At 40.6% G+C, this 20,599-nt stretch overlaps 2 protein-coding genes across 3 annotated transcripts; one reads left to right on the top strand and one right to left on the bottom strand.

The window, feature by feature from the left end:
* The first annotated feature begins 874 nt into the window (after positions 1–874).
* Positions 875–4,465, top strand: rnf41l (ring finger protein 41, like). Its single transcript, XM_087812577.1, has 7 exons — positions 875–900; positions 1,580–1,694; positions 1,759–1,965; positions 2,760–2,899; positions 3,924–4,074; positions 4,136–4,184; positions 4,265–4,465. The coding sequence occupies exons 3-7, from the start codon at positions 1,760–1,762 to the stop codon at positions 4,328–4,330; spliced, it is 612 nt and encodes a 203-aa protein (XP_087668703.1). The 5' UTR covers positions 875–900; positions 1,580–1,694; position 1,759; the 3' UTR covers positions 4,331–4,465.
* Positions 4,461–20,174, bottom strand: virma (vir like m6A methyltransferase associated). Of its 2 annotated transcripts, none has more exons than XM_087812575.1 (27): positions 20,097–20,174; positions 19,637–19,749; positions 17,228–17,314; positions 15,880–15,928; positions 15,638–15,806; positions 15,459–15,578; positions 15,140–15,385; positions 13,348–14,054; positions 13,128–13,265; positions 12,802–13,028; positions 11,854–12,381; positions 11,637–11,791; positions 11,477–11,559; positions 11,152–11,245; positions 9,664–10,052; positions 9,438–9,593; positions 9,139–9,374; positions 8,132–8,381; positions 7,841–8,058; positions 7,638–7,773; positions 6,973–7,116; positions 6,747–6,904; positions 6,565–6,661; positions 5,511–5,677; positions 5,092–5,441; positions 4,874–5,020; positions 4,461–4,790 (listed from the first exon to the last, which is right to left on the bottom strand). In XM_087812575.1, the coding sequence occupies exons 1-27, from the start codon at positions 20,157–20,159 to the stop codon at positions 4,600–4,602; spliced, it is 5,418 nt and encodes a 1,805-aa protein (XP_087668701.1). In that variant the 5' UTR covers positions 20,160–20,174; the 3' UTR covers positions 4,461–4,599. The 2 variants fall into 2 exon arrangements, with proteins under 2 accessions (XP_087668701.1, XP_087668702.1); XM_087812576.1 differs by having other exon boundaries at positions 15,170–15,385.
* Between the last annotated feature and the right edge of the window lie 425 nt (positions 20,175–20,599).

The following is a 20,599-nucleotide window of genomic DNA, read 5'->3' as shown; positions in this document are numbered from 1 at the left end:
AATAGAAATAATATTATTTTAATGAGTAGATTTGATAAGACTATACAAATCTCTGTAATTACGACGCTTTATTTAAAATTTGTTTGAAAAGTTAAGGTAAAACTTTATTGATTTGTTGAAATTGTTTACTCGTTCTTGTTTGTTAACTCGTATTTTATCATCTATGGATGATATTTAAAGGTGTGTAGTTAATTTATTTCTTAATACAGATATCTTTGTTTATTAAAAGCTTTATCTTAGAAACATAATCTACATTTTGTTTGATTTAAAATTAAATGACTACGAGAAATAAGGTAAGGTAAGGAAAGGTAAGGAAAAACTTTATTGATTGATTTAAATTGTTTTTCTCCAATAGCCAGCAATTTTTCATAAACAATACAAAAATAATAAATAAAAAATAAAATAAGAAGAACATAAAGAGAAAGAACAAGATGAAGTCTAAAGATAAAGACAAAGAACAAGATGAAGTCTAAAGATAAAGACAAAGAACATAGGTCAAAGAAAAACAACAAAGACAAAGGATACAAAGGACAATCCTTGTTGTAGAATATTGAGTGTGTCTGACGACAATATTTTGCAATAAAGACTTCTACTTTTACTACTATAATTCTACTACTACTTTTAATTTTCTACTATTTATATTTTTACTACTAATTCCACTAATACTTCCACTCCTACTTCTACTACAAATACTACTACTACTTCTACTTTTTTTTCATATAGGTAATCCTATTCAAGTCACCAATCAGGTAGATACAAGATTCTACTTTTACTACTAATTCTACTACTTCTTTTAAATGTTCTACTACTTCCAGTTTTTCTACTAATTCCACTTCACAAATACTACTACTACTTCTACTTTTTTTTTATATAGGTAATCCTATTCAAGTCACCAATCAGGTAGATACAACATTCTACTTTTACTACTAATTCTACTACTTCTTTTAAATGTTCTACTACTTCCAGTTTTTCTACTAATTCCACTTCAACTACTAATTCCACTAATACTCCCACTACTACTTCTACTTTGACTACTAATTCTACTACTTATTTTAAATGTTCTACTAATTCTAGTTTTTCTACTAATTCCACTTCTTCTACTTTAACTTCTAATTCCACTAATACTCCCACTACTACTTCTACTACTACTACTTCTACTTTAACTACTAATTCTACTACTACTTTTAATTTTCTACTACTTATAGTTTTACTACTAATTCCAAGAATACTTCCACTACTACTTCTACTACTAATACTTCCACTACTTCTACTTTTACTACTAATTCTACTACTACTTTTAATAATAATTCTACTACTACTTCTACTTTTTTACTACTTCTAATTTAACTACTAATTCCACTTGTTCTACTTTTACTACTAATTCTACTACTACTTTTATTAATGATTCCACTACTACTTCCACAGCACAGCAGGCTCAGCATTCACACTACATTTTCTTCTAGAAATGCCCTCTTTCTAGTTTGAAGTTATATTCCATAAAATACTTTACTATAACTTGAATAAGAATACTCTGAAGTATAGATGTCTATGTGTCACGTTGGAAACTGATCTCATCCAGTCAGACAGCTGTCATCTGAGGTCACCTGGGAAACCAAAGAGACGCAGGTGGAGGAGGATCTTCCTCCAGGACTTCATCTCGAGAGGACTTGACTCTGAAGCCTCAAGATCTGCAGGTACGTTTGACCTTTTCTTTTCCAGATCCTAAGACAAATGTCACTGACACTCCGCTGACGTCAGGATGGGGTACGCGCTCGAGAGGTTCCTCGGCTACGTGAACGAGGGTCTTCTGTGCTGCGTGTGCATGGACGTGCTGCGGCGCCCCCTGCAGGCGCCCTGTGAACACGTCTACTGCGTCTCCTGCATCACCTTCTGGCTCAACCATCACAAGACGTGTCCTCAGGACAGACTCCCTCTGGAGGAGAGTCAGCTGAAGCCTCTGTTCAGGTGGATTTATATATTTATTTTACTATTTAAAAATCTTGTTGAAAGTTTGAAAAACATAGACGCTCAAGATACATAAGATTTAAATACAAGTTAAGTCACAGAACACGACCAAGGACGTGAACTTTTTGTCTTTTATATTAAATCTCATCAGGGGCCACGTTTCCTACTGTGAGTCCAGTGAGGGGCCACCAAGCCAAAAGAGAAAAAAAGAGCCTAAATATGAAAGGAAAACTATAAAAAGTGGCGGAAAATGGGATGAATATGAAATGTAATTTAGCATTTTAAAGAAAATGTTATAATATACTGAATTAATCTCATTTTATAAACCTAAAATATGCTTTTAATAGATCTTAAGGAAAACGTATATAGAGTTATTGTGGCCCCTCGACGTCAGAGTAGAACTGGTGGGAACGATCATGTAGAAATGTTTCTGACCAACTAACCATTTTATTTACAATTACTAGATGAACTCCAAGTATCACTTGTTTTAGGACTTCTCTTTTTTTTTTCCCCTCCTTTCTTTTTTGAGTATCTGAATATAAATTTAACATTATTTAGAAAATTTAAATAAAATGTATTTTAAATAAAACAAAATAAATGTACAGTTTAGAATATCTAGGTTTGTTTTATTATTTTTTTCAATTGATTTTCAGCATTATTTATATATATATGTATATATATATACTGTATATATTTTTTTTTTTTGTCACAATGGTCACTCACTCCATGCATGTGGCCCTTAAAGAAATGTACTTATTTCAGGCGCACGATAACGATCTCCTCTTCAATCTCAGGTACATGCGCAATGACCTGGACCGCCTGCAGATCCGCTGCGTTAACTCCAAAAAGGGATGCGACTGGATCGGTTTCCTGGAGGCTCTGGGCGCTCATGAGGATCAATGTCACTTTGAGGACTTCCCCGAGATCAACTCAGGTTTGTATCTGCCTTTTCAAATATTAAAGTGAAATATTGAGTCTTAACTTTATAATTAATTCAGTGGTATTGTGGGCCCCCGGCGAGGCCACCTGAGATGGTTTGTTGCCATGTGAACGCAGAGGGTGACATTTGAATGGCTCTGTGATGTCATCGACAGGCGAAGGTCACATGTCACCAGTGTGTAGTGTGTGTGTGCATGAAGGGCCTTATTTTACAAAAACCTTTTGTGATGCATGATCGAGTCACGATAAAAAGAGAATTAATAAATAATATACGATATATTAAGTTATATATATATATTATATAGATTATATTATTATGATAAAGTCACACTTGCCGGAATGCTAAACTGTAAAATGATCAAAATAATTTCATTATATCAAGAGCTTGAGGGGAAAAAAAAGTGTGGCCCGTAAGAGGTAAGTAAGTAAGTAAGTAATATTTATTTGTATAGCGCTTTTCCAGACCAGGGTCACAAAGCGCTTTAACAATCAAAACAATATTCAATAAAGTATATAGTTTAAAGGTCAAGATAAAACTGAGAACAAAACAGGAGTTCCAGAAAATCAAGGAAAAGCCTGAACAAATAGAAACGTCTTAAGATGTTTCTTAAAGGAGTCAGTAGATCCATCAAAGAGAGAGAAGATCGTTCCAAAGCTTAGGAGCAACAGCCTGAAAAGATTTCTCTCCTCTGGTCCTGAACCGTGTGCGAGGAACCATCAGTAGATTCTGATCCACAGACCTCAGAGCCCGAGCTGGGGTGTAAGGCTGGATCAGATCAGTGATGTAAGGAGGAGCCTGACAATGAATAGCTCTGAAAGTAAGAACCAGAATTTTAAAAGATAATGTTGAAACTAACAATTTTAATATGTATTTATTAATATTATTCATGACTGAGATGGGGTGTAGTTGAGAGAGCAGGTGGAGGGGCCTGAGAGGAGTTATATTATATTGTCATTTTTGAAGTGTATTCTGATCATTTTCCCCCCCATTTCAATCCCATATCTCATCCTTTCATCAGATGCTGCTCAGGCCTCAGAGTCCGAGCTGTACCAGGGCTGCAGTCACTGCGGAAACGGTGACGGCAGAGTAGGACCCGTCGTGAACCCCCAAGACCAACCCTCACAACAGAACTCTGCGCCCGAATTGCGACTGGAGATAGAGAGGTTGAGGTGCGTAATGTGTGGAGAGACGAATTATAACAAAATTTAAACGTACAATTATGGGATGCAGGCTTGAAGAGAGCCGGCAGGAGCTGACGATGGCCTTGGATACACTGAAGGTAACGGTCGACATAATTTCCGAGGTCGAAGGTCATAGACACACATTTTGATTTCACTTTCAATTTACTCTTCTCCGCAGACTCAGCTGGACAGAATCAAGGACGTGAACATGTCTGTTCACTCTCAGATAACTGACCTGCTCTGAGAAAAAAGCGCCACAATGTCCAGTCCATTGAGGTTTTGGCCAAACGACCAAGTAACTCCAGAATCAAACTTTAAATAGAAGACTTGAAGGTGCACATGTATTGTTTCCACTCTTATTAAACGACACAAACTTCAATTACTACAATGTTTATTCTCAGAATACAACTCATAATAACAAAACATAAAAGTCTCTCCGACACTGTGACAAACACCAGGAATGGTCCGTTCGTTGCCATCAAAAAAAGGGCTTCAGTCACTGTCCAGGTGAGTTTACCTGGTGAAGGAGCGCACGTGTCTCCCCCTCCCCCCTCCGCTTCCTCCCCCGCCGCTGAATTTGCTTCCTTGAGATCCTCGGCCGCCGCCGCCGCCTCCCCCGGCGCCGCCGCCTCCGCTGAGCCACGACAACCCGGCGCCTCCTCTGCCTCGGGGGACGCGGTCTCTGGGGGCGAGTCGATACGCACCTGGAGGAGAGAAGCGCTGATGAAGTAACGTGGAAATGACCCGAGACATGAGGTGGTTTTTAAACCAGGTGTAGGTCCAGTACCAGCAGGAGGTTGTCTCGAGGGCAGAGGTCCGCGTGTGAAGTTGCTCTGACCCCCTCGCGGTTCGCTGTAGGTTCCTCTGTGAGTGACCGCCGGGACTTGGCTGCTCCAGGACGACCCACGTCCTCCTTCCCTTCGGGCGTAATTACCTGAGGGATCACCAGGAGAGAACATTTTTATCGCCCCCTGCAGGCCGACACGTGCGTGACGGTCAACCTACCTGACAACAAAACACCTTTGGGCTGCGGCGGCGTGAAGAACCGCGTCTGGCTGTGGAAGGTGGCTCGGCCTCTGTTGCCGGTGAAAAGGCCTCGGGTGGGGAGCTTGGGGGAACTCTTTGGGGGTCTTTTCGGCGGCAGGAGCCCGATGGGCGTGGTGATGTCCTTGAACTCCGCCGCCACGAAGTCGTCCACGTGCATGCTGGGCGGCCGCGACGTGTTCTGCTTGCGCTGGCGGAAGATGTCGTGCGGCCGAGAGAGGTTCTGACCGAAACCGCCGCGACCCCCGCGACCTCTGGGGGCGGCCATGATGTGCGCCCTCTTGGCCGGCTCCACGTAGTCCGACTTGCCGCTGGAGACACGTCAACGATGAGTCTCTGCATCTTTTGAATTTGTCTCACAAACACACTTCCGCTCTTACCTCGAGGTGATGAACGTTTCGTGCTTGTGCTTCCCGAGTCGGAAACCTTTGGTCGCCTTGGCGTGTCCGGGGGACGTGGGCTCGGAGAGGAAGGACCGCTGCAGCTCAGCTCTGAGGTCCAGTTCGGGACAACACTCTTGAGCCAAACCGACAAGATCCACCTTCACCTGGAAGCAAAACAAAAAAAGATGAGGAGACGAGAGACTGTGAATCAGCCTTTGAATGGTATGAACTATAGTTTGTAGATGATGGAAGTAAATCAGTGCCATGAAATGAAAAATTAATGTTTTATTCTTACACATAGAGTTTAATATTTGAATTACAATAATTATAAATTCAATTCAATATAAATATATAGTATAAAAGTGCAACATTATTATATTGAATTAAAAAGGCTTTTATTTATTTTTTATTGTTGGAATTAGATTATGAGATAAAATGTAAAGAAAAAATGAAAATAAATCGAATTTTTAATATATAAATTATTGCAAATTCCAAGTTTGAACATTGACATTTTGAACTCAAACATTCAATATTCTGATTGATACACCTTCATACTAAATGTGATAAACAAGGAACTATATTGTGAATGTTTTCTGATAGAGATAAATGTTTTTTCTTCTACCAAGAAGAGTTTTCTTGTCCGTGAAGGAAATACAGTACATTAAAAAATAATGAACCTAATTAAATTCAATGTTTTAGGAAATTTGGATAATGGGAGGAAAAGATAAGGAAATGTTGGTGATGTTCTTGATTTCTGTCTGGATTTAGCAAAGTTTAGAAGGAATTCTTTATGGTTTATAACTGAAGCTCCCGTTTCCCTTTATCCATTCATTAGTCACAGCAGAAAAATGATTATATAACATCAAAAATCTAACAAATCAACTGCGGGGTCATAATGTGTGGTTGACACTGTTTTAGGGTTGCTATGGAGTCAAGTTTTGACAGTTTTTAAATGATTTTTGGACGCCGCGCAGCCTTTTGAAAATGTGAAATGAATGTGAAAAGGTCATTTATGTGATACACAAACAGCGTTAAAGGTCAAGCTACTCACCATGTCAAGGTCGGATTCGATGTCTTCATTTTGGAAGGGCGAGAACCATAAAGCTTTAAGCCCCTCGTCCAAAACCTCCGAGAGCATGAACACCGTCCTTTCGGAAGAATACCAAAATAAAACTTAAAGTTTTTCAGTGGGTTGTGTGAGGATCCGACATGGGTCGAGGTCACCGGTCGTACCTGTGATTGAATTGTGCCACGAGCGTCTCGGGCACCGGCAGACTGGGCTCGGTGTCAACTGCAGGGGGCGACGCGTCGTTGGCCGTCTCGATGGTCTGCCTCAGGACGATCACGTTGTCCAAAATGGTCTCCAGCGACTCGTCTTCCTTGCAAAGTATCTGCAGATACGAAAGCGTTAAAATCCACACAGATGTCCGTCGACTTGTATCAAAGACAACATTTGTACCGTCATCTGCTTCTCCAGGTTGGGCAGTGGATGCGCGTCAGACTCTTCCCACTGAAGCAGAGCCTTCATCTCGGACCCGGTGAGAAGTCGTGGTGGATTATTGAAAGTGGGGTCTTCTGTGGAGCCCTGACCCTCCTCAGTGCACTGCAGCCGGACACGAGAACAATCACATGAAAAGGTTTCATAAATAAGTGTTTTATATGATTTACTTTCATATAATACAATAAAAGTTTTCTTATTTTATCTTCGTTACTTCAGTACAAGTTCACTAGTTTATATTAACCACATTTATTTAACTTGCGAACACAACAGTGCATGTGAGGTGCCATCCTTCTCAGTGGCCTTAGCAGCTCCCATAATGCTTTGCCGCCCAGCCAACCAATCGCAGCTGTTGATCACTTTTAACATACCAACATAGAATTAAAATACAGTATTGTAGCGACCAATCAGCCGCCACTATATCAAATGTAAGAGCAAGAAAGGCATCATGGGAGTTCGCCGTTTTGACGGCACCATTAGTAAGGTTTAAGAAATATATCTGCCACACACAGACAATACGCTCGACTGTTCCTTACTACGATACATTTAAAAAGAAAATCTGCAACCACTGAATAATGTGCCCAATTTAGAAGAGTAATCCCCAAACCCCTGTTTGAATGACCCACCATCATATTGTCCGTAATGACGATCTGTCTGAGGAAGTCCAGCAGGGCGGAGAGTAGATCTGCTGAATCCTTGTTGAATGGAAACACCAGCTTCTTCAACAGGGAGTTGAGTCCAGCACTGTGTTTCTTCAAGGCACTAAAAAAAAATATCACATTTTGATTTAAAGCTGATATTTAATTGAAGACGGAGATTTAATATTTACACTTTTAGATGATAGAGTCCATAGTCGTGCTCTGTGAGGAATGTCAGCGTCCTGATGCAGGTGAGAAGGAGTGGAACGCTGCTGTCTGTGTTCCCCACGACCTCCATCAGGGCGTTACACACCGAGGGCAGCATCTCTCTCCCGGGCAGCGAGTTGGCCAGTTGGTCGACCTCCGACATACAGGTTTCACTCGAGGCGGAAATGACCAGAGAGATGTCCTGTGTTTAAACAAACAAAAAAATGAGCTTAATCTTTTTATGCACTTCTTCCATCATTCAACCATGAATCTACCTGGTCACACAGCGACTGCACCAGCGTCCCGAGGACTTCGCTGCACTGCTGCTGCTGCAGACTGTGGTCGGCGGGCGGCAGCAACAGGGACAGCAGCAGTGGAAACAAGTCGGTCAGCTGTTCCTCCCCGGACACCGATCCAGAGAGCAGGTGCAGCATGGCGCTCTTGCAGGCCCTCTGTGACACCAGCGCGTCGGCCAGAGAGAGCAGACGCAGGACTTGACCCCAGCAAGTACTTTTGCCCTCGACCCTGTGGACATGAAACATGACTTTGACACTCACTCTTGAGATTACAGTTAAAAAAAATATGGAAGTATTTAAGCTTCATCGGAATATTGAATGATTGAATTAAATATTTCAAATGTTGAAATGTTGTCGTTTTTTTATTGAAATGTTTTTTAAGCATTAAACATTTTTTAATAATTGAATTAAATAATGTCTATATTGAAAGGTTTAATTAGTTTTTATTAAATAAGGGAACACAATAATTAAATATTTTCAACTTTCTTTCTTTTTCTTTTAACACATAATAGGGTTGATACTCTAAGTACAATTATTCAAAAATACATTTTCTAAATTCAATATTTTTAATAAAAAAGCCTTGCAAATTAAATGAAAAAAAGTTAGTATAATAGCCGTCAGACATTATCTTTTGGCCAATCACGGTGGTGCTATCATAGCAACATTTTTAAATTGAATTTAAAAGACCAATTAATAAGAAAATGTATTTTTGAATTATTGCAATTAGAATATCCAATATAGAAAAATCCATTAATTTTGAATTTATTAAATTATTCAATAAAAACAAATGTAACCTTTAAATATATATATATTAAACGACGATGTGCTAAAAAAAAAGGTCAACATTTAAATAAAAATATACAAAGTTGTAAAATTTGAAAGGTAAAAATCTTTCTGATGTCACCGACATATTTCCATAAAAATACTTTATGACAACTTCCTCTTCCACGCTTCCTAGTTGACATTTGTATGCGAGCGTCACTCACGGCTGCAGCTCCTCCAGCAGCATCTCCAGCAGGGTCTTCATGATGAGCATGGCGGTGGGCGAGGACAGGTCGGCCAGCTGCACGCACACCCTCCTCAGTATGGTCAGGAGAGGAGGGCAGCTCGTGGCGCACACGCATCTCAAGGTCTCGGAGAAGACCTTCCACTGCGCCCGTATGTGCATGCTCCACAGTTTCCTGGTGTTCAGGGCCACGGCCACATCCTGGAGAGTGATCACCTGCAGAGATGTTCGTTCGAGTGACTCATCTCCGGTGAGGTATGGCCGAGCGTGAGGTCATACCTGAGTGCTTTGCATTGGCAGCGGGAGAGGCAGAAGCTCCGACAACAACGTCAGGCCAGAGAAGAGACCCTCGGGGGCTTTCATCAGGGACACCAGCACCTCCTTCAGCATCAGAGACCAAGTGTTACTTGACAGCGTCTCTTCGGTGTGAGTCACCTGTGTGTCAAAGAGAAGGCCTGGGTCAGTATTCTTTCATTTCAATAAAGGAGAGCAAGACTTGCTGCACCTCTTCGTTGACGCCCTGCGTGAAGGTCAGCAGTACGTCGACGATGAGCGCCTGCACTCGGGTCTCCTCCCCGTCCAGTCGCCCCGACGCCGGGATGGAGCAGACGATCATGTGGAGGGTCACCAAGACGCTGGCCACCCGGGTGTCCCTGAACTGGAAGGCGCCGCCGCGCAGCAGCTCCGTCAACATGGTGCGCAGCAGCCGCAGCGTGCTGACGCAGATGCTGAGGATCATGCAGCGCTGCGGCGTGGGGCCCATGTGGCCGTGCACGCGCCACGGCTGCAGCAGCACGCCGCACAGCTTCTGCAGGACGCGCACGCACGTGTCCAGGCCTTCGCCGGAGAAGAGCTGGACCCCTGCGAGACTCCACTTCAGGTCGCGCTGCTGACCTGCAGAACGATAACAACATTTCCTTCAAATGAGGAACTACATCATTCTCATATTTCTGTCCCCGATTGAGTGATAAAATAATCAAAAGCAGAATAATGTTCACTAAAGCAGCACTTTGCAAGAGTTATTTTTTTCTGGGTAATTACGTAGTTGAGAAAAGGAATGCAAAGTTGTCCCTGACCCACAAAAAACAGGTTCAGACAGCTTAAGGCAATTTTAAATATTTTTTAAATACTTGAATAGCTTTTGAATTTAAATAAATTGAAGACCAACTCAACATCATCGAAATTGTAAAAAAAATTAATAATAATTAGTTTATTAAACAGGTTCAGGGACAATTTTACACACATTTTAATTGTATCGTGCTGATTTTTAAATTCCAGCACAAAATACACTTTTCCAGGAACCACGTTTAGATATGAAAATAATGTGGGTTTGACAGCCACTCCTTGAAAATGAATTGAAATTACACCTTTCCATGTCACCCAAAGTAAACGTCTCCTTTCAAAGTTGCTACATAAAACCTATAGAAGTACAACCGCGATGTGCATCTGCTTCGAGAATTGTTTAAAATAAACACATTTAAGAAGATATTTTCCGCTAAACTAACATAATATCTTACACCTTAAGACGTTTCTATTTGTTCAGGCTTTTCCTTGAATTTCTCGAACTCATGTGTTGTTCTCAGTATTATCTTGATCTTTAAAGTATATACTTTTTTGAGTATTGTGTTGACCCTGGTCTCGAAAAGCGCTATATAAATAAATATTACTTACTTACTTACTTATCACGTGCTTACATTTTAAAGGGTTAAGAAAATTTGATTTGAGAAATTCTATTTTTAGATTCATGAATTCAACGCCTTTTAAGACTTTGTAAGGATCCACGGAAGGAAACATGAAGCAGAAATAGCAGTTCTTCCAGTCGCCTGAACCATCCTGTAACTGAAGGAAGTAAAGCTAAGAAAACATCAGAAACATTAATCTGCTGTGGACCCTTTTCCATGGACTCAGTCCTTCAAATATAAAGCGACCTCTGGGAAAATAATTAACATTTGTTTGTGTTCCAATGCGAGAACATGACCTTTATATTTTTTACCTTCAACAGATGGTGGCGGGCAGGCGATTTGACAGAGCACCCTGAGGGCAGTGACCAGGCCAGTCCCTTCAGCGGTCAACACATTTTCCACATTCTGCAGTTAAAAAGTAGACATTTCAGATGACTTGGTGAATAAAGCCATCCATACAGGCTTTTACAACATGTTTAGACTCATCCGCGATTCACATTCCAGAGAGAAATTACATCCTATACATCTAGGATTGATGTCATGTTTGAGAAAATCACTTTGGGATTCAAATGTTACGAGTTTTGATGAGTCAGAACTACTTCATGGCACGGTGACAAAAGGTTCCGACGCCTGTACCTGCTTGATGAAGTCGATGAGTAAAGCGATGCTTCCCATCTCGAAGCGTACTTTCTCTAGAGGCTCCAGCCATTTGCTCAGCTCTGAAAACACAAAGAAAAGTCGCATCATCAAATGGGCTCGACGTGCAGAATGAAATCTGAAAGGTTTCTAATGTTACCCTGCAACTTTGCATTGCCGTCATCAGCTTTGGTTAAAGCCAAGAGCGGCACGGCAAACTGTTCCATCATCCTCAGTTCGTTGGAGCTTTGAACCACCAGCAACACGAGCATACAGGCGTAGTTGTACGTCACAGCTTTACGGGTCTTGGCTTCACTGCGAGTGGAAAGGAGGTTAAGAAAACGACAGAGGAGATAGGAAATGATTTAGCGTCTCACCCTTGTCCGTCCTTGCTGTGGTGCTGAAGAAGGGTGACCAGGCAGGAGAGGTTGTTTTCCAGACTGAAAACATGGGCCACTGCGCTCCGGCCAGTCAAGGTGAAGGTCATCAAGTAGAGAGCGTGAAGTTGACCCAGCACTTCTGGGTTGTCACCCTCCTTAAGCCCGACTCCACCCTCACCCCCTTGGGCCACGTGACTCATGAGCTCCGACACCCCCTGGAGAGCGTGGAGGGCCTGCATGAGCCAGACGCTGAAGCCCTCCTCGCCGTAGCTGGGCCCGGAGAGGCTCGACTCTCCCGCCGCGAACGTGGACTCTTCCCCCTCGGCTTCCGTGAGGGACGCCAGCAGCCGCAGGAGCAGGTTGCTGGGTGTCGGTTGGGCCAGCAGGAAAAGCATCCCCGACTGTGTGAGTGACAAGAGGCGCAGGAGGTCTCGAACAGCTTGGGTGACACCCAGGTGTCCTGCTGCTGCGGCAGCGGAAAGAACCACCGTTATGCTCTCCAGTAGACGGCATTCATGCATGTACCTGCAGGAAAATAGTGTTAAGAGAATTAAATAATGTTTTTTTTATAGGGCTGGGTATCATGGACAGTTTCCTAAATCTTTTCGATTCATAAAGTCCTGAATTAATGTTTTCTCTCCTAATTTTTAACAACAGTTCTACTTCATGCATGCTCTGCCCTTTACAGGCTAATGCTATGGGTCACCCCCCGAGGAAACTCATAGCGACAGCCGGTGAAGGGCAGAGTACACGTTTGTTAAAACTGTAACTGAAAGTTACAGTATACTTGAAAGGCAACTACAATTTAATTGTAATATTACAAAATCAAGTCATGTGACTTTTGTCAATTTTACTTCTGTTATTGTGATGGTCTGCGGATAATCAGCTGTTTTTATTCTAAATCAATGAAATCAATATTTACCCCGACCTATTCTTTTTATCTACCTGTACAGTGTAGGGTATGGATCATCTCTTTCCTGTGGTCCCGTTATCCTCGCCGAAGTTGGGAAAGCTTTTCCGGGAGGCTGCACCATACAGTTCGGAGCCGTCTCCAGCAGGTGATGTAGCTCCTCTAAAACTCCGGCCAGTCGGTCCAGCTCTGATTCGCTAACCGCTGAGGAGCCAAGAGTCGCCTCCTCTTCCATGGGACTGTCAGCATCCTCCATTTCCTCCTAGGATGAAAGATAATAAAATTAGTACTTTTTTCTCCCCCAAATATTAATTCAAACTTTACTGTAACAATAAACAAGATTGTTTTGTTGCACATTTACCTGCTGAGGTTCACTCCATGCAGCTGCAGAGGTTTGAAGGTCAAGCAAAACCTCATACGCGTGGCTCTTCTGCAAGATGGCGTTGCCAGCGGTGATGACCCTCACGGTTTCTTCACGCAGGAACAATTCCACTAAATGCTATCGAGAAATAAAAGAACATTGTTTAGTAATTCATAATGATGATATGACAGCTGCGGCCCCAGCTTATACAGAAACCAACCTGGTAGCCACTTTTCTCCATTTCCCCAGCATGCAGGAAAGCCTCCACACAAGCAGGGGCACTAATGAGGGCGTCAAGAGCTCTCAGAGTGCTTAGCTTTAAGGTGGACGAAACATGGTCCGCATGGAGGAGCTCTAGCAGAACACTCAGAGCGCCTTCTCGCAGCAGTTTAGTCAAGCCCAGGGGATACTCGGCGAGGCAAGAGACCATCTTGGCCCCAGCCTTGAGTTGTCTGAGGTTCAGGGCGATGGGTTGCGTTATGGCCACGTCCATACTGAGCGCTTGAACCGCCCACTTTGCGAGAACGCTGACATTTTCCTCCATCTCAGTCTCCGCTTGTTTAGTTAGGGACGTCAGGGCTTTGGTCAAAATCCCTGGCGCTTCTTCCAGGGCGTTGACCCACCGTGTGTCTCTGTCACCCCCGATACTTCTAATCAGCTCCTTGAGCTGCACGACGGCGTCCTCCTCCTCGCCGCTGACGTCTCCCGACTCCTCCGCGCCGGCTTTCCCGGACACGTCGAAGCGCGTTTTGTAAGGAGGCGTGAAGAAGACCAGAGGTCTGAGCTCCCTCTCGCAGGGGTCGTACTGCACCGGCGGGACGGACTCCATGTCCTCTGGGGTGTAGTCCATGTCGAAGGAAGGGATCTTGAAGCTGCCGTTGTCCAGGTCGTCCTCGTCGCTGGAGATCTGTTCGTAGCCGTCGTCACCTGGTCGAAGATGAGGGGAAAAACAATGAGATAAATACAAATTAATAAAATAATTTTGCTAAATGAGACGTTCCACGTATAACTTTTATATAGAAGGTATATCAGTGCCATGAGAACACTGACTGGTCGAATTTAAGATTTGAAATGTTGAAAATTATTTCAAATTAAAAGGGTATTTTTTTTATTTTAACAATTGAATTAATTCATTTTTATATTGAAAAGTTGCATTTCTTTGTAAGTAATTTAATTTGTAGTGATTGAAATGTAAGAATTATAGTGCCATCATTTTTACATTCAATTTAAAAGGCTATGAATGAGGAAATACTAAATTTAATTTTTGGATAATTATTATAATTATTTAAATATTAACTTTTGTGTAAATAAAAATGTATTGCTTTAGAAAATATGCAATTTTCCAAATGTTATTTTCAAAACGAAAAAACTAATTTAACCTCTCAATATAGATATGATTGGATTAAATTACTTTTAAAAATTGCAAGCGCTACATAAACAAAACATCTTTATATTAAATTTAAAAGGCTTTGCATTAAAAAATTATTGAATTTAGAAAATGTTTTTATAATTATTGGAACGAAAATATCAAACTCTAGGTGTAAAAAAAACAAACAGTTATTAATTAATTTATTAAATTAATTTTGAGAATATTCTAATTAAATATTTATAAAAAAAAAATGTATTCAACATTTCAAAATAGAAATTATATATTTTAATTATTAAAAAAATAATAAATTAATACAACATTTCAACATTTGAAACGTTAAGCACATTCAATATTTCCATGGCACTTTATACGAGGACTGATGTTCAGTCAATACATGTCAGATCTACTCAGACATTATCGCACGTCAAGCACACAGCGTCACATGCAGCAAGAGAACACGCGTGAGCTGCAACAGCGAGCATGTTAACATGCACATAAGCTTCGGACGAAGTTTATCTTCCAGCAGCTTTGGATGAAGGCAGCATGCCACACACTCTCTCCAAACGTCACCCAAATGGATTTAAATCCACTATTTCCATTTGGGATTGCAGACGCTCCGGCTCCTTTACAAGGACACCCCTACCTTCCTCCATCTCCTCTTGATCGTCCTCACCCTCATCATCTTCCTCCTCCTCTTCCTCCGGCACGCTGCCCTCCGTTCTGGCGTCGTCTTCCTCCTCCTGCTCATCGTGTTCCTCGTCCTCGTCGCACTCTTCCTCCGGATCAGCATCAGAGTAGGGTTCGTCGGCTGGCAGAGATCTCTCCGGGGAGACGGCCTCGAGGTAGTCTTCTCGCCCTTCGCTCGGTTCCTCTTTTACGATGCCGGCAGCTGTGGTCGCAGATGGATTGTAAGTGGGCGACCTCACGTCTGTGATACAAAGAAAACTTTTTTTTCTTCTGACCTCCTGCGGGAACCTGTTCATCATCGTCGTCGTCAGGTGGTGGAGGTCCAGGTGGGGTACGTGGCCCTCTTGGTGCAGGCCTGGGGGGGCTACCGTTGTACTGTTCCTCTTTCTCCCACTCTGTAGAACAAGAAAATTAAGTTTCACAAAATAATTGAGAAGTTAAATACCTGAATTACCCTGTTTGATCATGCGTTTGGACCCAGCCGTCTGTTGAGGCGGTGGAGGAGGAGGCGGTGGAGGCGACCCTTGGTTGTGTCCATGTCCGTGGGAGCGCTCGGCTGTTCCGTACACAGCCACGGTCAGAGTCGTGTACCAGCCACGGAGCACCAGGCCGTCTGTGTTCACCTACGTGTGTTTAAAAAAAAAAGTTGTTCAATTTATGGTTGATCATAATGATCAATGGTTAATCACGTCTTACCTTCCCACTTGGTCTGAATACGATGGACTTGTTCTCATCATACTCCAAACTGTGAGGAAAGATAAAGTGGTTTGGGAATGTTTTTACTTGAAGAAACAATCAAAATTCTGACTCCATATAGGCAGTGTGGGGTGATTTACTTTTAAAGTAATTAGTTACTCTTGAAAGTAACTTGCCAGAGAGGGAGAATGTCAAATTTCTGTCAAAGTTTTCTGGCCAGTGTAGTGTTAGATGCAGAGCAAAAAAATAAATAATTGAAAACTTAGTTGTAAATTCAGGAAAATAGGAAAAATAATACATTAATTAAACAAATCCTAACTAAATAAATATCAAACAAGGAGGTAGTATTACATATAATAGAAATTAGAAAAGGTTTCATGCAAAATAAAATTAAAGTAAAGTTGTCTACAACAAAGTATTTGTATATACATACATACTGTACATAATAAATACAGAAAACATTAATAAATAAAATCTTTTTTTGATGATGCCACAACCTTATGATTGCGAGATGACGGATGAACGAGACGTTTGCTTTGCGTCAACCAAAAAACTGTGTTCCCGAGATACGCACTTGAAGTAACAAGTAACAAGCATGCTTAGTCATTATGAACCTGTGATGGCATTTGACAAAGTAACTAGTTACACAAGTTGCTATCGCCAAAAGTAACGCATTACCTAATAACGCGTTACTCCGAACACAGCAACAAACAGAGAAAGTTAATATAAAATAATTATCACACCTAGTTTTGAGTTGTTATAACAAGCACATAGCATTCATATTTTCGCTGAGACCGACTTATATTTGTAGCTGCAATACATGAACTGCATAACAAATACCACGTTCCTGAGAGAGATTATTTCAGGGTGTGACAAGAGGTTCTGATGTCTTCTAAGGTCGGCGACACAAGTGAACACTCCTCTAGCATTATTATACGGTTACACTGAAAGCTTAAAACCTGAACTTTCCTCTACTCGTCTTTTTTTTTTTTTTTATTCCGTCCACTAGGCTTTGTTACAAGCACGTGGGTGTGGTTGAGTTTCTGGAGAGACCTGTTGAAGAGCCTGAAGAAACAAAAGAGACTTGAATATGGGTGGGTGCGCGCACACACACCCCACTGGCCTCAGAGAAAAGGGCTCAGGTGCTTCCACGACTGGTTCTACAGGTCAAACAGACACCGGTGCCTTCAACTTACTTTCAAAGACGCTCTGAGACACCGAGTGAAAGAATGAGGAGAGATTGTGCTGAAGCACTGAGCTAGTTTCCCCAAATTCTCCAACGGAATTTTCCCAAGGGATTAGTGAAGTTCTATCCATCTAGTCTGGGAAGAACGAAGATTGCTCTTACCTGCCGAGTCTGTGGAAGCTGGAACTATTTGGTTTGAGCACATTGTTGAAGAAGATCTCCAACTGAAAGGCATGTGGAGAGGTTTCTCTGGAACATGCAGAAATGTCAAAATGAGAAACATGTCAAAAACACATACATGTAATGTATTTATCAGAGAATTGTAGGCTAAATAACTTTAAAAACATGAAGAATAACCTAAAAACAAATAAAAATTGTTTGATTATTGTGAGAAAAAAAGCACCTGGTAAAGCTAATTATACGTTGAGATGTACATTTACCCAACTTACTAATATACAAATATTAACTGGATCTTACTCAACCTGACATTATTTGCATACGTTCTTGAATGTTTACTTTCTCACATAGAATTACTGGTGATATTTTCAAGTGTGCAGAAAACCTGCTCATCAAGGTAATAACCGGATTATGGACTAACAAGCGTTGCCTGATTAATTGGGGATGAAACTGCACTGAAAATGTAAATTGTCAGGAGAGCTTATAACATTCAATCTACATGGTTTCAAAACACAAATGTCAAGGAAATATAGATTAATGCAGAGAAGCAAATATATTTTGTGGGGAAATAACACTTTCCCTCTGCTTCACTGTATGAAGTTATTGATTAAATGGCACCAAAGATCATCAACAATATTAAGGATAAAATACAATGCAACACTAAACTGCAGGAAAGAAATCAGTAGGAAGGGCTTTGCTTTAAGGCAGGAACACTTTTACAAACGCATTGAAATAGTCTATAAAATAATTGTCTTTAATTTTAAAAATTTAACTAGCCTTTCATTATAAAGTTATTGCACTAAATTGTACCATTTTGTTTCTTCCTCGAGGGTGCTTTAGTATGTTTGGGCACATCTAGCACCAGCATATTATTGAAATAAATCCAAATGGTTGGTGCTCGATACACCAATATGTATGAGGCCAACTATTCTAAACCTTAACACGGACCTGACAATTTAACTGTTTATTACATTACCTTCTAAATATAGAAATGAATATGCAAGTCACCTATTAAGAAATGTATGTACAAATTCTAGCATGTGAACAATTTCTATTCTAAACACCAGCAAAGCTGTGAACTGAGACACTGGGAGATTCTGCTACAAACAAGCTTAAAATAAAGACGTCTTAATATATATATTTTTAATGCCCAGGCTTCAATACAAGAGGGACATTTGAGATGTATGGCGGTATTTGGACGTTTTGAAAGTTTAAAAGTGAGCACTGGTCCCTACTGACAAATGGATAAACATTTCTGCAAGTAATTCCATGAAGACATTAATAACCACAAAGTTGATCCCGACCCTTAGTTGTGATGAGGGCGAGTAGATAATAAGGGACATCTAAGTGTTGGAGAAACAATCACTTTAAGTTAGTACGGCAACATCTAGTCGCCTGGTACAAACTCAGAACCAGCACGCAAAAAAAAAGCAACCGATGAAAAGGCGAAACACCTCGTCCTACTGATAAACCTGCCAGTCGAGTCAGATTTGAAAATATTTAAGAAACCAGGCAGATGAAAGAGGTGTAATTATTAACCCTTAAAACATGCAAACATGTCTCTGAAGTTTGGAAACTAACAGAGGAAACTCTTCCTGGCTTGTTTCAAAGGGACCAAGTGGAGTGGATTTCAGTTTGATATAACTTAAAGTTAAAGTAACAACGAACAAACTATTTTATCTGAACAATACTTCACTACAGCCACACTCACTACAGACGTCTACGTTTCTAATCCTTACATTACATAAACTTAAGAGATTCTTTCCGAAGGGTTGCTGGGCTCATTGTTTTTTTTTTTTAATTTACTTCATTTTTCCTTTTTTCTTTACAGTAAAATTCAGACACTGACCAGAAGCAAGAGAGTCACGGAAATCTTTGAAAATGTGTGTTCTTTTTATACTTGAAGCCTGCTCATCCATTCTGTTTGAACGTATAATAGTTGAGTGTTCGGTTAGTTATACACACATTTATAAGACACAGATGTTCTCTTTTTTAAAGCACAACTTTCAGAATGTATACGATTTGTCGATTTTCTTTTTTATTTGCACATTTATAAGTCAAATGTTTCGGTCAGTTATAATACTTAATGGCTGCTCATCACATGTTTGAATGTATAATACTGTATGTGTTGGTTTTGTTTATTTGTGCATCTATATGCAAGAAAATGTTAGCATCATCATTTTTGTGCACTTTAAAGTAAAGGCTTCTTTGTATACAAGCATGGTATCTAAAGGTTTTGAATTACCGATAACATTGAATGGTATTGGTATCATAACTAAAATGTTGGTAATGTGATAACCCTAGTGGTCACTATCAGGAAAAGAATGACTTGAAGAGCAGAAGAAGAGCAGTGACCACAATAAAGATATGTCGGTGTGTTTGTTGAGTTCTCACCCAAATGCCCTGTTTTCGGGCAGATTGTTGTGAACTCTGATTCCTGGAGGGATAACCCGGACCTCGGTGACCAGCACACCGTACGGGAAGCGAACCACGTCCACATTGGTCAACTAGTAGATACAAATACAAAGTATATATCATTGGAGAGCAGAATATAAACACCAGCGCAAATGTACACATTTACCACCTCGTAAATGTGCAAAGGAAAGATAGTTTTATAATTCTATGCTAAATGTATAGTTTAAGTGTAACGTAAAAGACACGTAGGACACACTTAATGCGTGTTATCAGTTTTTAACAAGAAAGGAAACACGTTTGTTTACCGCTAGTTAGACAGTAGCTAATCTTAGCATGCTACATGGGTCGCTGCGCATTCTACGTCGCTTTTAAAGAAAAAACCTTTACGGTTGTTCGTGCAGACCATGGCGGTGTTAGTGTGGAAGAGAAATGAAAGTACCTCTGCACTCTGGTGCTTGAATGTATCAATAAAAAGAAGCTCAACTGAAGAATCCCCCGCCATCGCTTCAGTTGCCAGGGGCCCGGAACCACTACTGGTGCCGCAGCAAAAACTTCCGGGTCACGTACAGTGGTGAGAGAAAAATATAAACATTAGGAAAAAAGTTATTTTTTAATAAGGTCTAATTTATCAATATTTCGATTACGAATATGTATTCAATTATTATTTGCATCGCAGATATTTTATTTTATTTAGTTATATATATATATTTTAATAAATGTTATGAATTATATTATTTTTCCATAAAACCTTAAGAATTCTATCCTCTAAATATTATTGCTTTTGAGGGCTGATAAAATTATATATGTATAATTAATTAAAACAACATTTATAACAACATTTATGTTAACATTATAGATATTATATTTATGTTATTTTATTGTTGTTGATTGATGTTATTAAATATTTCTTGGCTGATGATATCTGCATTTATATCAGGATCA

The sequence above is a fragment of the Callionymus lyra genome, chromosome 17 (genome assembly GCF_982586985.1).
Source record: "Callionymus lyra chromosome 17, fCalLyr1.hap1.1, whole genome shotgun sequence".
NCBI classification, from domain to species: Eukaryota; Metazoa; Chordata; class Actinopteri; order Syngnathiformes; family Callionymidae; genus Callionymus; species Callionymus lyra.
This window is presented reverse-complemented; position numbering and strand designations above follow the sequence as displayed.